The sequence below is a fragment of the Trichomonas vaginalis genome (genome assembly GCF_026262505.1).
Source record: "Trichomonas vaginalis G3 chromosome Unknown ctg_128, whole genome shotgun sequence".
NCBI lineage: Eukaryota > Parabasalia > Trichomonadida > Trichomonadidae > Trichomonas > Trichomonas vaginalis.
Window position 1 is genome coordinate 185,222 of NW_026529215.1, and position 16,004 is coordinate 201,225.

At 30.5% G+C, this 16,004-nt stretch overlaps 6 protein-coding genes and 2 pseudogenes across 8 annotated transcripts, besides 6 other annotated features; 5 read left to right on the forward strand and 3 right to left on the reverse strand.

The window, feature by feature from the left end:
- The first annotated feature begins 541 nt into the window (after nt 1-541).
- Nucleotides 542-1,837: a mobile genetic element.
- A 60-nt stretch (nt 1,838-1,897) lies between these two features.
- TVAGG3_1078320 lies at nt 1,898-2,676 on the reverse strand (annotated as a pseudogene). The gene has a single exon. A coding segment is annotated over exon 1 (779 nt).
- Nucleotides 1,898-2,772: a mobile genetic element.
- Nucleotides 2,745-2,772: a terminal%2Cinverted (terminal inverted repeat of Mariner transposon ID:TVAGG3_1078310).
- Nucleotides 2,772-4,832: a mobile genetic element.
- TVAGG3_1078340 (MULE transposase domain-containing protein) lies at nt 3,020-3,682 on the forward strand (the record flags this gene model as incomplete). The annotated part of the gene is made up of 1 exon (XM_001284484.2): nt 3,020-3,682. The coding sequence occupies one exon, from the start codon at nt 3,020-3,022 to the stop codon at nt 3,680-3,682; it is 663 nt and encodes a 220-aa protein (XP_001284485.2).
- A 61-nt stretch (nt 4,833-4,893) lies between the features above and the next one.
- On the reverse strand, nt 4,894-5,748 carry TVAGG3_1078350 (protein of unknown function, DUF4106 family; the record flags this gene model as incomplete). The annotated part of the gene is made up of 1 exon (XM_051256587.1): nt 4,894-5,748. The coding sequence occupies one exon, from the start codon at nt 5,746-5,748 to the stop codon at nt 4,894-4,896; it is 855 nt and encodes a 284-aa protein (XP_051076217.1).
- Nucleotides 5,749-5,797: 49 nt separating this feature from the next.
- TVAGG3_1078360 lies at nt 5,798-6,553 on the forward strand (annotated as a pseudogene). Its single transcript has one exon. A coding segment is annotated over exon 1 (756 nt).
- A 1,572-nt stretch (nt 6,554-8,125) lies between these two features.
- Nucleotides 8,126-9,980: a mobile genetic element.
- On the forward strand, nt 8,361-9,359 carry TVAGG3_1078380 (MULE transposase domain-containing protein; the record flags this gene model as incomplete). The annotated part of the gene is made up of 1 exon (XM_001309375.2): nt 8,361-9,359. The coding sequence occupies one exon, from the start codon at nt 8,361-8,363 to the stop codon at nt 9,357-9,359; it is 999 nt and encodes a 332-aa protein (XP_001309376.2).
- Nucleotides 9,981-10,898: 918 nt separating the features above from the next.
- Nucleotides 10,899-11,414, forward strand: TVAGG3_1078390 (Ran-specific GTPase-activating protein family; the record flags this gene model as incomplete). Its single annotated transcript, XM_001309376.1, has 1 exon — nt 10,934-11,377. One exon carries the CDS (start codon nt 10,934-10,936, stop codon nt 11,375-11,377), a length of 444 nt encoding a protein of 147 aa, XP_001309377.1.
- A 350-nt stretch (nt 11,415-11,764) lies between these two features.
- TVAGG3_1078400 (uncharacterized protein) lies at nt 11,765-13,481 on the forward strand (the record flags this gene model as incomplete). The annotated part of the gene is made up of 1 exon (XM_001309377.1): nt 11,773-13,455. The coding sequence occupies one exon, from the start codon at nt 11,773-11,775 to the stop codon at nt 13,453-13,455; it is 1,683 nt and encodes a 560-aa protein (XP_001309378.1).
- Nucleotides 13,482-13,718: 237 nt separating this feature from the next.
- TVAGG3_1078410 (RanBD RanBP3 domain-containing protein) lies at nt 13,719-14,470 on the reverse strand (the record flags this gene model as incomplete). Its single annotated transcript, XM_001309378.2, has 1 exon — nt 13,786-14,469. One exon carries the CDS (start codon nt 14,467-14,469, stop codon nt 13,786-13,788), a length of 684 nt encoding a protein of 227 aa, XP_001309379.1.
- A 1,073-nt stretch (nt 14,471-15,543) lies between these two features.
- Nucleotides 15,544-16,004: part of a mobile genetic element that runs on past the window's edge.

Genomic DNA, 16,004 nt, shown 5'->3' on the forward strand with positions numbered 1-16,004 from the left:
CAATTTCGAACAAGTTTTCTCATTTTAAGGAGGGAATTGTTCCTTATGAGGTATACATCATAACTATATACCTCATAAGGAACAATTCCCTCTTGATATCCTGGATATTTTGAATATATTTTTTTAATTAAAGTTCTCAAAAGTATTATCAAAAGTGATTTTTTTAAAAATATCTCCAATTAATTAACTAATTAAAAGTATTATATTTTTAAAATTAAATAGTTTTTCAATTTTTTTGAAGGAATTGAGATACTTCCCACGACAATAAAATTGAGAGGTTTACATTATGACTGATCTTAGCATGCAACAGTAAGCAAACAATAACTTTTATTTCAAGCAAAATCACTTATTTTCATCTAAACGTATAAAATTGTCAATTTTATGAGAATAAATTTAAAATCTCATGAAATATAAAGAAGAGTAATATTTTTCAATTTTCTTTTTTTCTTTGTCTCAAATATTTTCTGTTGGGAATTTTCTTATTATCAAAAAATAATTTTAATATTTGTTTATTTCATTACATACAATAAAATTTTAAAAAGGGGCGGCGACAAATTTGCCCAGCCAGTAAAGTATTCAATTTTTTTGCATTTTTTTAAGGGTGCACACGAGAGGATCATGTAAACTTCAGAATTTAGCTTCTTAACTTAAATCATGGAATGTCTCAAAAACAAAAGTAGCATACAGCATGTAAAGCTAAAGAAAGATAATCATAATTAATACCTTAATTTTTAATATTACGCATTTTTAGGTGCAAAATTTAAAAACATTCTAATACAATAGAGCAGTTTCCAAAAGTAGCATACAGCATGCAAAGCTAAAGAAAGATAATCATAATTAATACCTTAATTTTTAATATTACGCATTTTTAGGTGCAAAATTTAAAAACATTCTAATACAATAGAGCAGTTTCCAAAAGTAGCATACAGCATGCAAAGCTAAAGAAAGATAATCATAATTAATACCTTTAAAGTTTAAAATCTTGATTTTTTTTAAAATCAAATATTTATAACTTTAATACATACAGCTTAAACCTTATACTTGTTTTCTCTTGTGAGAAAGCAATCTTACAAAGCTAACAATCCTAAAAAATAAAGAATTAAAATTTAATAATTTAATCTAACAAAATTTCTCTCTTTATCCTTTTGCACTCTTTATATGCAACTCAAATCCATCATATAATATTCCTATAATACTCTTGCCTCAAACAATGACGAACAAACTGCTATTCTCATTTAATTACAGACCAAATCTATTCAAATTTCTGAATTTTTAATTTTCATTTCAATTTCAAATGGAATTAGAAGAAGAAACTATCTTTACTGTTATGGATCTTTGTAAATTTGGAGTTAAACAAGAAATACAAGCACAGTATGGATATGGTGAACGTGTCAGGAAAGAAAGATTTCAGATTTCATTCCACTGCAAATATCCAAAATGTCCTGCACATTTTAATGTTGCAATCTTGGATCAAAATAAATACAAACTAATCAAAATAGTTGAAGAACATGATCATTCCGCCCCAAATGACAAAAGTCAATATTCGTCTGTCTTTTATCGCAAATATTTAGAACATTACTTCCAAACAGATGACAATCAAAGAGCGATAGCACAGCTAAATGCATTCAAAGATCTTGAAATTCCTCTTACAGGTCCGTCCATTCCAGAGATGTACGCTCAAAAACCACGTGCAATCAAACGATTTGCAGAGAGAATACATGCTCTTCAAACTAGATATTCTCCTGACGATGTTGTGTCATTGCAAATCTTTGTTCAGACAGTACAAGAAGAATCTCCAGATGATCTCATTGCATTTGAAGTCTCAGACAATAATATGATGTATAAATCAGAAAATTGTTGTTTAATTTGTCAATTTTAACAACAAAACAAGTAAAATATAATTTGAGTAAGAACATTGTCAATTAGATACTGAGCATTCATCGTATTAGGTTTTTGAAGAATATCAATTGCGATGATGCCATTCACGCCCCAAAAAACCGACAACATCATCATTGGTGTGTCAATTTTTTTCTTCGGGAATGTTTGCGGATTTTCATCCTTCGGGATCCACATGATTTTGGCTTCTGTTGCATATTGAAACCAAGACTCGTCCCCTGTTACTAAAAAGCGAAACTTCTTGGATTGATACGCACCCAATATAGAGAGGAGCTCTTTCGAAGATTGGACTCTAGATTTTTTTTGAACTGAATTAAGGTTGTGCGGAACCCAACGTGTATACGCTAGTTTGTAGTTCAAATAATTGTGCAGATAATAACTGACTGTTGTACGTGGTATCTTTGTCATCTCCTCTATCCTTCTGAGTGATGCTCTTGGGTCTTCATCTAGCGCTTGAAGAATTGCTTTGATTTTTCTTTGATCCGGCGATTTTTTGTCAATTTTTATGATGGGCGCCTTTTTGTTCATGAAGTGATACATCCTAACATCATACGTTACAGTGGAATAGCTAGAAGCATCCATACCGAAGCATTTTACCAATGTCTCGTAGATTTTTTTACAGTCTTTGCATTTTTTTGCAAGAGCGAGGATGTTTTCTTTATGATTCATTAAAAAAATGAAAAAAATCCCGCCAAAATTTCCCGCGAAACCGCCTCTTGTCTCAAAATTCATTTTATATCCCGGCATGGCGCCAAAATACAACTTACTCATCATATACATATATTCATATTTTTTATTATATATTTATAATCAGCATATATCTCCTTTAATAGTCTCATATAGAGCGCTGTGCTAAACGCACCTTTGGACACCCTATATGTGTTTCTATTACGCGTCTTTTGAAGGCAAAGCTTATGCGCATAGTATCAAGACATTTCATATAGACAGCACCTATAAATTGTTGCGATCAAACATTCCATTGTATGCATTTACTGGCAAAATCAAAGATTTTCACATTTTTCCTTTTTTATATTTCTTTTGTCAACCAGACACTTATCAAAACATTCAAGTTTGCGTGTGCGCCTATCTCAGATGGGTAACAATTGAGCCAGAATACATTAGCATGGACTGTGCTCCACAGATAGCTCAAGCAATAGAAGAAAGCATTCCACAAGCTCAAATACTTTGGTGCGGAGTACATGTTCTTCGTGCAATTCTTCGCAAATCAAATAAGTTTTCTTCTCAAGAAAAATTTGAACAATTCTATAATTTGATGAAGGATTTAGTCTTCAAATTAGATGCAGAACATGAGGAAGAAGCAAATGCTGCCTATGATCAAGTTCTGGAGTTGCTCGACACAGATCCAACAGCATCTCAATACTTTAACAGACAATGGCGTTACAACATATCAAGATTGATTGCTCGTGACAGGCGTGAAGGCGACGCAACTAACAATATTGCTGAAGCTCATTTTAGAACACTCAAACATGACTATTTTCCTGATCGAAAAAATCTCAGAATTGATGATGTTATTATAGAAATTTATACAAAAGTGATACCATCTTTCGTTATCAAACTCAAAATTGATCAAAATCCAGCAGAGGACCGTGTCATTAGGATCATGGAAAAAGCAACTAACGCAGAAATTGATGTAAAAAGACAAAGAAAAATCGAGAGTATTTCAATGCTCAATAGATTGCTCAATGCTGTTAGTGATGACTCAATAGATCCCACTAAAATATATCCTACCTTGAAAGTATTATTACAAAGAACTCATTTTATTTAATTTTGATTTTAATTTTAGATTAAATTATTAAATTTTAATTCTTTATTTTTTAGGATTGTTAGCTTTGTAAGATTGCTTTCTCACAAGAGAAAACAAGTATAAGGTTTAAGCTGTATGTATTAAAGTTATAAATATTTGATTTTAAAAAAAATCAAGATTTTAAACTTTAAAGGTATTAATTATGATTATCTTTCTTTAGCTTTGCATGCTGTATGCTACTTTTGGAAACTGCTCTATTGTATTAGAATGTTTTTAAATTTTGCACCTAAAAATGCGTAATATTAAAAATTAAGGTATTAATTATGATTATCTTTCTTTAGCTTTGCATGCTGTATGCTACTTTTGGAAACTGCTCTATTGTATTAGAATGTTTTTAAATTTTGCACCTAAAAATGCGTAATATTAAAAATTAAGGTATTAATTATGATTATCTTTCTTTAGCTTTGCATGCTGTATGCTACTTTTGGAAACTGCTCTATTGTATTAGAATGTTTTTAAATTTTGCACCTAAAAATGCGTAATATTAAAAATTAAGGTATTAATTATGATTATCTTTCTTTAGCTTTGCATGCTGTATGCTACTTTTGGAAACTGCTCTATTGTATTAGAATGTTTTTAAATTTTGCACCTAAAAATGCGTAATATTAAAAATTAAGGTATTAATTATGATTATCTTTCTTTAGCTTTGCATGCTGTATGCTACTTTTGGAAACTGCTCTATTGTATTAGAATGTTTTTAAATTTTGCACCTAAAAATGCGTAATATTAAAAATTAAGGTATTAATTATGATTATCTTTCTTTAGCTTTGCATGCTGTATGCTACTTTTGGAAACTGCTCTATTGTATTAGAATGTTTTTAAATTTTGCACCTAAAAATGCGTAATATTAAAAATTAAGGTATTAATTATGATTATCTTTCTTTAGCTTTGCATGCTGTATGCTACTTTTGGAAACTGCTCTATTGTATTAGAATGTTTTTAAATTTTGCACCTAAAAATGCGTAATATTAAAAATTAAGGTATTAATTATGATTATCTTTCTTTAGCTTTGCATGCTGTATGCTACTTTTGGAAACTGCTCTATTGTATTAGAATGTTTTTAAATTTTGCACCTAAAAATGCGTAATATTAAAAATTAAGGTATTAATTAACAGAAATGGCGACAGAGATGCATGGAATTTGTTTACCATCAGTCAATTGAAGGTTAAGCTTTAAAATAATGTTGGTCGTTCCCATGGAATATTTTTGACTTTAATGGTATTAGTCATGATATGAATCTCAAGGTATGAACGAGGAGAGATGAGAGACTTATATGCTTCCCAAATTTCTTCAAAAGGTAATGTTATACCTGACTGTTTCCAAATGAGTTCAATATCATAGCGTGAGAAACCTTGAAAGATAACGAAGTCAGTTATGAGACGTTTTATGTTTAAAGCTAAAAACCTCCATGTTTGCATAAGTATTGCTACAGTTAAATGGTAATGTCTGACTTTAGTAATGATGTTAGCTAATGGTGAGTCTGGTTTTGAAACTAAACCTTTTCCGGCGAAGTCGCCGCAAACGAGCAGAGTGTTTGAAGGATATTTTTTGAAGGGGTATTTTGAAAGTTTTGATAGAATGTAGTTTGTAAGTCGTTTCATATCGTAAACTCCTGAGTACTGACGTAAGTGGTGTTTGTCAATAATTCTTTCCATCTCTTCAGAAGTCTTTTGCATTCCTGACTGTATGAACTCTACGATAGCATAATATTTCCTCTTACGTCGAATGTAACGTTGAAGAAATTCAATGAGTTCGCTATCTGGAACTTTAACGACAGAGGCTTGAACTTTTGACATAAATGTTTTCGCTGTTGAGTCCATAGAGTCTGAAGTTGCTGATATAATGATTTGGTCATAATATGAGTCGTTTCCTAAACGCTCTGTTATGAGTATATGACGAATGAGGTTAAATGTCTTACCTGAACCCATCTTTCCACAATAGAAATACACACCATTTGAACAGAATTCATAATCTTTGCTGAAAGGAAGAATAAGAGAAGAGTTAAGTTTGTCTGTAGTTTCATTCATGTCTTCATCTACGTCATGTATTAAATGCTTCATTTTATCTCCATTAAAAATGCAAGTCAGAAATATTCAGAACATAGCACCGAGTCTAACTGACAAGAGTATAAAGATATACTATGAACACGTTATGATGAAACCAACCAAAATTCAAGAAAGTCAGTATACTTATGAATATCCAAGACACTGGGTAGAGTATGTAGGAGGTGAGAAAGCTATTGAAATAAGACGAAGTATTCCAGCAGGAAGAACAATATTATTGAAGAACTTTAATGTTTTGAGGTATAATGATGAAACAAAGAAGCAAGATAGTTTTCCTGTTGCTGTGTATGTGAACTTAGATACAGGAGATGACATGAAAGTTTTTAATACAAAGCTTCAAACGGTAGTGAGAGAACAACTGACTGCGGAAGGGCATCCATTACCTTCAGAAGTTACCATAGCATATAATTTTGAAACAAACTCAATAGATTTTAAAGTCGTCTCTGCAAAGAAGTCAGGTTTTACATTTAATGCAGCAGATGTATATTCGAATGAAAACTTCAAAGCTATTGCATGGTTAGATAATGACGATTGCTTTAAGAAAATATTTAAATTCAGTGACTCAAAGATGTCAATAGATGACCTTCGTGGAATGTTACCATCGACGTTTACAGTAGAAGGTTCAGCAGGATTGCTTACAAGATTGTCAATTGATGGTATTTGGTCTCGTGAGAACATTGTTATAAAATCCAGTATAAGTGAATTTGCTGAAGAATCTATATTATGTCTTTCAAACTATATGTATTCGCCGCCGAAGCATTATATAGTATAACAAACTTTGTCAGTAAGTTTAACATAAGACTTGTCGAACCTTCTTCAATGAAAGATGTTGTGCTACCTAAAGATGGAAAGGATGGACTCATTATTGAGATGATTTTAATAGCATATTAAATGAGCTTGTTCTTGAAGGTCATTCATGATGAAATAACTGTTGTAGAAGATGTTAGCAATTGTTCAGACATTTTGAAGCGTATAGATGATATAAGAAATAAGTTAGATAGACCGCAAAGCGGTGAGGGCGAAGCCCGTGAGAACGTTTATGTTTCATTGACTTTCTCCAGTAACGAGAACTTTTATGAGATAATATTGAAGAGAGATGATTTTAATATGGTGTAAATGGTAGCTTGGGCAGCTTTAGGCGCAATGGGAACAAAAGCATTAGCATTTGGAGCAAAAGCACTTGGAGCTTATGACGCAGTAAATAAAATGAGTGGAGGAAGGGTTTCAAAGACATTAGATGCAAATAAAGGAAAGATTGGAGGCTGGGTTGCAAAGAAGTTAAGATTAAATAAAATAGGGCTCATAAATAAAGCATCCAATTTAGTTGCGACTGAGTCAGAAAATGCTTTAGGAAAGGACGATGAGTTTGCAAAACACGCAAAAGACTTTAATGACCAGATGAAAGGTGAAACAATGCATTTAAATAGAGTCGATGGAACTAAAGAAAATGTTTCTTCTCCACAACTTCCACCAGCAGTTCTTCCGTATGGTCCCTATGGAATGTATGGAAACCCTTACGAAAGACCATTTGACCCATTGACTGGTGGAAGTAATTGGTATCATTACGGACGAAGAAGAAAGACAGTCAAGTTGGAGACAGATGTTAAGAAAGCAACTAAAAAGAAACCAAGGAAGAGAGTTATAAAGCAATGAATTCAACAGGGTAGAAATGAGGTTAGAAATCGGGTTAGATCTAACCTTCTACCCTAAATTTATTTTTGTGCTATGTTTTCATACGTGTGAGGGTGGTGATATCATTTATTTTTAAGTTTATTTTTTATTTTATTTTTAAGTTTATTTTTATATAAATGACGAAAACTATTGAGATAACAAACTACAACGGTCATGAGTTCAAGAATTTGTTCTTCGTTCCTCGTGAAAATACATTCTATCAGATACGAGGGAGAAAGGGTAAAGTTAGTTTGAGCGTTTACGAAGGAATGAAGAATGGAAAGTTTATACAAGCATACGATACAAACGGTAAACGTGTTTCATTAGCTTTGTCAAAACTTACTAACATTTATTTTGACAGTGACTTTGACTCTGACGATTGGAGCGACAGCAGCGATACTGAAGAATATGAATTATTGTGTGAAGCACAGCAATGGGAAGAGTTGCAATACTTTTGTAAGTGAGAACGTTTATTTTTTACAGTAGTGAAGTCGTTTGTGAAAACGTTAGTGAGGTGAAGTGGTTGGCGGCTTTATAAATATTTAAGGTTAAGTTGGTGTTTGTGTTTGTGTTGTAAAATATGCGTTAACGGTTTTGTAAAGTGTCAAATTCACATATAATGGGTAAGGAGGCTCGCAGTGCCTCCGTACACATGATATGTATACTAACTAAATAAAAAGATCAAAGGTATTCAAAAGTACGATGATAATCAATTCAAGTCAACTCAATTATTTAAGGGTATCAAAGAACAAGAGTCACCAAAAGATTTAATTTATTTCGATGTCGATAATTACAACAAACCAAAGAAATTAATCTTTTATTATGCTTCTTTCAAATTTCTGGACATAATCAAAATTGTGAAAGAGCATTTTATTGATGCAACCCATTCATTACTTGAATTTAAAATGTTGTTTTACATGATATCAGCCAAATTTCCAAATACACATGCATTCCCAATTTTTCAATTTGTCGTTTATCCAAACACTTCAGAAAATATTGCATTCTGTCTCAAGGCATTTTTTAACTGGGCAAAAGTAAAACCAAAATATTTTATGTCAGATTGTGCACAAGAAATCGAAAATGCGATTATCAACTCTTTTCCAGAAGTTATCCTTCATTGGTGTGCAGTTCATGTAATGAGGGTGTTCAGAAAAAATTTGAAAGATTATGCATTTGAGAGTTCAGACAAATTGATATTAGATACAAAAATGAACTATCTTGCATACGGCAGAAATGGCAAGAAAGAATGGATTGAACCAACGTTCAAAAAAATTCTGGAAATAGCCGAAAAATTCCCAGAATTTTCAAAATACATACAAAATCAATGGATATCAAACCAAGAAAGATGGACAGCCGCTGAAAGAGATGAAAATTTAGCTCTCACAAATAACATTTCAGAATCGATTAACAAAAAAATTAAATATTACTACTTTGGCGGAACAATTTTCATGAGATTTGATCGATTTGTGATGAAATTAATCGATTTTATCGTTCCTTCATTTTATTACAGAATTTCTCAAGATATAAGGCTCAGAGACAAAATTCCAAATCCGTTGCCATCTGAAAAAAAGCCAAAAAAGTCTACAATCAGACTGGATACAGAAAAATGTATAATGCTCACTGATAAAATTAAATCGTTAATAGTTAACTCATCAGCAAACTTAAATACGCTTCAATTGGGTTTAGATGACCTACTTGATAAAGTTGTCAAGGCAGCAAAGGTTCAAAAACGAATGACCCAGTATTTTTCGAAATTAAGTATCCCAATGGAAATCAAGCTTAGTATTCTCACGCAAATTACAGAATTTGGATGCAATACCCCTCAATTCATTGTTGAGAATGCCAAGTCTTTTCAAGATAAAATTATTACAGATTTCCACCTTCAAATTTATACAACATTATAAAAATTTATGAATAAAAACTTGATATAAAATAACATTTTTATTTTTACTAAGAAAAAAAGGTTTTTGATAATAAATTTATTTTATTTCGAAAAAGTAGCAATAATCGTAAAAGGGTATTGATAGGCTTGCTAAAGTAACTAATTTTAGCTGTCAAATACTTTTGTATTTTGAAGTAAATTAGTATAAATTTGTTTTTACTTTTATTTCGAAAAAGTAGCAATAATCGTAAAAGGGTATTGATAGGCTTGCTAAAGTAACTAATTTTAGCTGTCAAATACTTTTGTATTTTGAAGTAAATTAGTATAAATTTGTTTTTACTTTTATTTCGAAAAAGTAGCAATAATCGTAAAAGGGTATTGATAGGCTTGCTAAAGTAACTAATTTTAGCTGTCAAATACTTTTGTATTTTGAAGTAAATTAGTATAAATTTGATATTATTTTAACTCCCTTTGAAAACCTCAATTTTCCATACAGAGGGAACGGGAATAGCATCCAATATTCCCTGAGAATGGTTGCGCATTCTCAGTTCCCTCTATATTTCGAACGAAGCTCTCATCGGTCTTTTTTTTAATACTAAACGTTTTTTTTCCCTGTCACTTTTAGCTAAAATTTGGGTTTGCCTACTTTTGAGAACTTTAATTAAAAAAATATATTCAAAAATATCCAGGATATCAAGAGGGAATTGTTCCTTATGAGGTATATAGTTATGATGTATACCTCATAAGGAACAATTCCCTCCTTAAAATGAGAAAACTTGTTCGAAATTGTTTATCATTTCGAACAAGTTTTCTCGTTTTTAATAACAAACTAAAGGCTATGAGGCACTGATTATATATTAGTGCCTCACAGCCTTTAGTTTCTAATAGATAGCTGGGAAACTTTCTCCAAATGATAAGTTATTCAGAGAAAGTTTCCCAGCTATCAAGAGGGAATTGTTCCTTATGAGGTATATAGTTATGATGTATACCTCATAAGGAACAATTCCCTCCTTAAAATCGTAGACATTTTTATACTTATTAATCAACCATTCAAAATCATATTCCTCTGAAAAGTTATTTTATTAAAAATTTAGAATTTTAATAAATATAGAGTTTGAATTTCATACAATACCTATATATTTTCAATAATGGAATTTGAAAACCATTCTCAAAAGTTTTCAGAAAACCTTTTTTTCATTAATTTTAAGAAATCTTAGTATTAAATTAAGTGATAAATTCGTTTGACACTACTTTAATTTTTAAATTCAAAAAATTATATGTGCTTCTTAAAACGACTCAAAAAAAATTTATTATAAAATAATATATAATATTAAAAATCCCACAACATTTTTTTACTTTACATAATCGTACTTTCTCGACGATTAATTTCCACTCAATTTCTATCGTTGACCGAACTTAGCATGCAACAATATATCATGTAAAAATGGGAATTATGATTTCAAAATCATGGAATATTTATAATCTCTCAAAAAAAATGATTTGCATAAAATGTTATCATTCGAATTTTTCCAATAATTTCCACTATTTCAAAATTGAGAATCAAAATTTCAATTATATAAAAGTGCCATTTGCATTATGGGTGATAAAATCGAAGAAGCACTTAATTTATTTAATTCAATGGGTTATGACAGTGATCAAGAAATCATAATAACTGTTTTGGTTATTATTATCTTTTCTCCAACAGAAAAGGTAGGTGGAAAATTTAGAATCTTAAAAAATAAGGAAAATGGTAGATATCGTGTTCTGTTCAGAGATAATCATGAAAGAGTTCTTCTTAATCATTATGTTAATCCGGATATCCAATTTAATTATAAAGAAGGAGAGCAAAAAGGAGTAAAATATCACGTGATAGAATATGAAACATATGATTTCGCTCAATTAACTGAGAACCAAGAGCCCAAAAAAGTAAAAATAACTGTGACTAGTCCTCCATCGAAGCCAGAATACACCGAAAATCTTTATACAGCTCTGTTAGATGCACAGAAAAAGAATGCAGCGCTTTTAGGTATAAAGAATTAGAAAATATAAGTATTTTTTTGTTACAAATAAAAATTTGATATATATAATATATTAAAATTACTATACTAATTGTCACTAGTTATATATTTAGATCGAATTAACTGGATAAAATCTTGTCTGATTTTATATCCAAATCAGTTGGATTTTAAATGGTCGGATGATTGTTAAGTGATAGCGTGATTAATTATCTCAACAGAATGAGCATGGATAGCTAAATATTTTTTTGAATTGTAATTCAAATGAAGATATTGCTTATGCTAATTGGATAGAAGTCCTTCAGAGTGTAGAAGATATATTGTAAAATAGATTCTTTCAAAAGAGCCTTAAATCTAATCATCATATCAGATGATTATTTTTGTCACTTTTTCTCATTCTTTTCTAAAACAAAAATTATCATGCTTTCGTTTTTACTTTTAGAAAGAACATGGCCTGTCATAATTCCTAGGTTACTTAGTACAGCTAGGCGCATGTCTTTGAGCCCTCAACAATTTTCCGAAGATTTTTTAAACAGTTCATTTAACTTAAATGACCACGTTGAATATTGTTCTCATTATAAAAATGAGTCATGTTTCCTTGTAGCTACTTACTTTATTAATCAAAATGGTAATTATCAAAAACGAGATCTTATTTCAGCAATTTCAAGTTTATTTGAAAAATGTGCAAGTACAAATCAGCATTGTGCAGATATACTTGTTCAATTAGAGTATTTTCATACGCCAAATATCACTATTTTCGATGCATTGAAAATTTACGATCATTATCAATCAGATTCTATTTTTTGCCATCTACTCCACATAGCCCTTCACCATGCAGTTGATTTTGTTGATTACGAAAATTATTTATTAATTAACCAAATTACGAGACTTGCGTTTCTGGAATACACAGCAGACCCATTAAGAGCAAAGATAAATACAGAATACATTGATTCCATTATCAAAGAAGATAATATTCTAAAAATCGAAAGAATAATGGACAAATTTTTGATTTCCAGTAAGACATGGCAAGAAATACCTGATTCCGATAATTATTTGCTGAAATATTCACGGGTTCGTCAATTATTTTTAAATGATCTCAACAAAAAAGCGGATTCTGCAGGAAGCATAGGCCAAACTATGAAGATTCTTTTAGAAAATGATAATCCAAACACAACAAATTATACGTATATACTCAACAACTGCTACAAAAAGCAAAGTAAGTTTAATACTCAGTTATCTGCCATTATACAATTATTTGGACTTGCAAATGGTACTAGGGCATCTGATGCCGTGCCACTGATCAAGTCTCTTTCAGATGATGGCGATATTTTCTTTTCTGAATTGGCTATTTTCTTAAATCTCTTCTTTGAAGACTTGAAAATGCCAGAAATTGGTTTAGAATACGATTACTTTGAAGATAGTCTTATAGAAGCCTTTATAGATGATGTTTCTCTAAGAAATTCTTCGATCAGTAAGAAATACGTTGATTTGCGAAAGTTTTTGGACGTTTCACCTGTATTTAGTGATATCATTGTTGCCGAAGAGATGATGAGAGAAGGTTATTGGGACAGCGCTCAGTTTTTATTGGAAAGAATGTCATTAATGGGAAATTGCCATGCATTGAAGCTTCTTAAGTACATAACATCAAAAAGGAAGATGGATATTAACCAAGTTCTCAAGCTTGAGAAGCTTTTCTGTAACTCTACAACAGAAAATAAATTTTATAAGAACAAACACTTGGATCCGAAGATTCTTTCAATCATTGATAAATATCCTATTAGTAGCTACTATTATTCCCATAATTCTGAGCCTCCAGAAGTTGCTAGAGCTTATTATAGTTATGCAGTTGAGAAAAACAACGAATCTCTTTTCAAAAGAATTAACAGAAGGATTTCCCTGGAAATAGATATATTAATACAGCAGACTTACGAAGGAATGTTCATAGAAATGTCATTTTCAACGAAATTTGTCATTGTTATCACTTTTATCTTCCTAATAATCAAGGTTGCGAATAATGTGAAGACTCAGCTCTTTGATAACAATCAAAGACCAGTCTTTTTGAACGTTAATTCTCCAGTTCCAAAACCAGCTCGCGTAAATTAGATATTTGTTATGTAATCTTGAATAAAATGGAATTGTGTGTTGTTATTTTGTTAAACATTCTTAATTTTTAAAATAATTTCAATATCACAACTTTTTTGCATTAATCATCACCTATTTGAGATATCACTATATGATAATGCTTCCAAGTAATAGATTAATTGTACATTTGTCCAGAAATATGAGACTTTTACACATATATTATTAGTTATTAATTTCAAATCATAACTACAATTTTTTATAATAATAAAAATAAATAATATTAGTGCTAGAGTAAATAGATAAAACCTTTTAATCATAATTACAATTTTTTATAATAATAAAAATAAATAATTAGAGTGTTTTAAGAGCATCTTGGATTTTTGTAAGTAATGGATCTCTATCGGCTGTATTAACGGTAAGTAAATATGTAGCCAATGTTTGTTGATCTTTTTCGATTTTGACTGCATTAAATTTAATTTTATTGGTTTTTACTGGCTCAACATGCATTCCTTTGAACAATCTAGCATTGAGGCATGGTGTCTTCAATTGCTGGCGTCTCATTGTAAGTCGATATCCTCCTTCTGACTTATTGAAGTGCAAATTACCGGAGCCACGCTCAGCCCAAGAGGATGACTTGTTTTTTCCAACAACCAATTCGTGAAGCATAGCTTTGCAATCCATTAAAATTTCGTCGTTTTCTTCGCCACTAGGGCCTTTTTCTTCAAAAGTATTTTCATATCCCATTTGTGAATCATCTCCTTCTTCATTTGGATTGTTTTCTACCTTTTCTTTTGATGCTTGACGAACATTTAACTTTAAACCATTTACAGGTGATTGAAAATTGAATGATGCAGCTTCGAATGGCTTTTTAGGATCCATCGATGATGTAAAAGTTACTCCTGTACCAAAATGATATGATATTGGATTATCTTTTGCTTTAAGTGGAGCTACAAGTTTATCTTTCGAAAAGGAAAATGATTTTGCTCCAAGATTCGGAAGTGGGTTATTTCCTTCCTTCTTTAATCCCCAATTCATTTAAATGTGTCAAATTTTTGATTGGCGTGAATAAAAGAATTGTTTATACAAGAAGTATTCCTAAGTATATATGGATCTCTTATTATAATCCTTACTAATCATTCTGTCAGATTCAGATGGTTTGGCTGCATTGGTAGCAATTTCGATTTCCGAGTTATTCGATATCAAATTCATTAACAAATATATTAAGTCACGGGTTAATATTAATATGAATTGGTTTAAAAAAATGAAATTAAAAAAAAATTATCAATTTATTATGAGAAATATTTAAGCATCCAGTAATGCCTAATGATGGATAATGGCTAAATATACAATGGATGACTGCAAAAATGTATGAGTAGATATTGTTGAAATTTGTTGCTCTCTATACATTAATACGCTAATATACTTGAGGTGAGCATATGTAAGTTAACGCACTTGATTAAAATGAATGGAAATCATTCGAAAATTAGTGCAAAATGAATGGAAATCATTCAATTTGTACAATAAATTATAAGAAATAAGTAATACGTATATATAAGCTTGTTGTGACACGTTGGGATGAGATTGTTTTTGTTTAAAATTGCAAAAGTTTTATACATTTTGCCCTAAAACCGTGGTATCAACGTTGATTGATTGCATTTCAAATGTAAGAGATATTGAGATTGCAATAATTGTAGAAATAATTACCAAAATGACGGAAATGATCCACCATATCAACCTAATTGGGAAAGAACTATGAATTGTAATAAAGATTACATGTAAAATAAATGTTGTCGAAATGAAATCAAGTGCATTTCGAGATTTTCCAATAATAAAGTAATAGGCTATCCCCAATAAGGAAAATGCAAGTAGATATGCGAAAGAAGATATAAGATAATACTTGTTACTAAGTGCAATTACATAGAAATTACTTATTTGTTCCTCGGAGAAGGGTAATTTGAATAAAAAATCAAGAACCAATACAATAAAAGTGTATAATGCATAAAATGTGCACTGCATAGCACATATTTGCATTATGATAAAGAATGGATCAAAAGGAATACGTGGTTTAAACATGAAATCTCTGTAATATAAAAAATTGAATTTTTTAAGGGTGCACACGAGAGGATCATGTAAACTTCAGAATTTAGAACCTTATTTTTAGGCATTATCTTGGCTACCTATTTAGGCTCGAAAAGCAAAAAATATCAAAAAATACAACTTGACTCCATTATGAGCCTTTCATGGAGGTAGTTTTTATCCGCTAGTATTTTCCCTTTGAATCTCTTTACAATTCGAAATCAAATTCAAATCTCAGTAGAAGAAAGGAAGAATCGACTTACTACGGTTGTAATACGAATAAATACATATATTTAATTATTTTTATTTACATAATAATTGTTTGAAGCTCATATTCCATCAAATTTTTAAATAAAAACATTAAAATGTTGAAAATGTTCATATATTTTAATAGGGTTTTGGCACTTTATTGAGGAATTACTACATACATAGTCGAACTGAACTTGATATTTTGAAATTTAAATTATTTATCAAAATTAAAATTTAACTTGAAA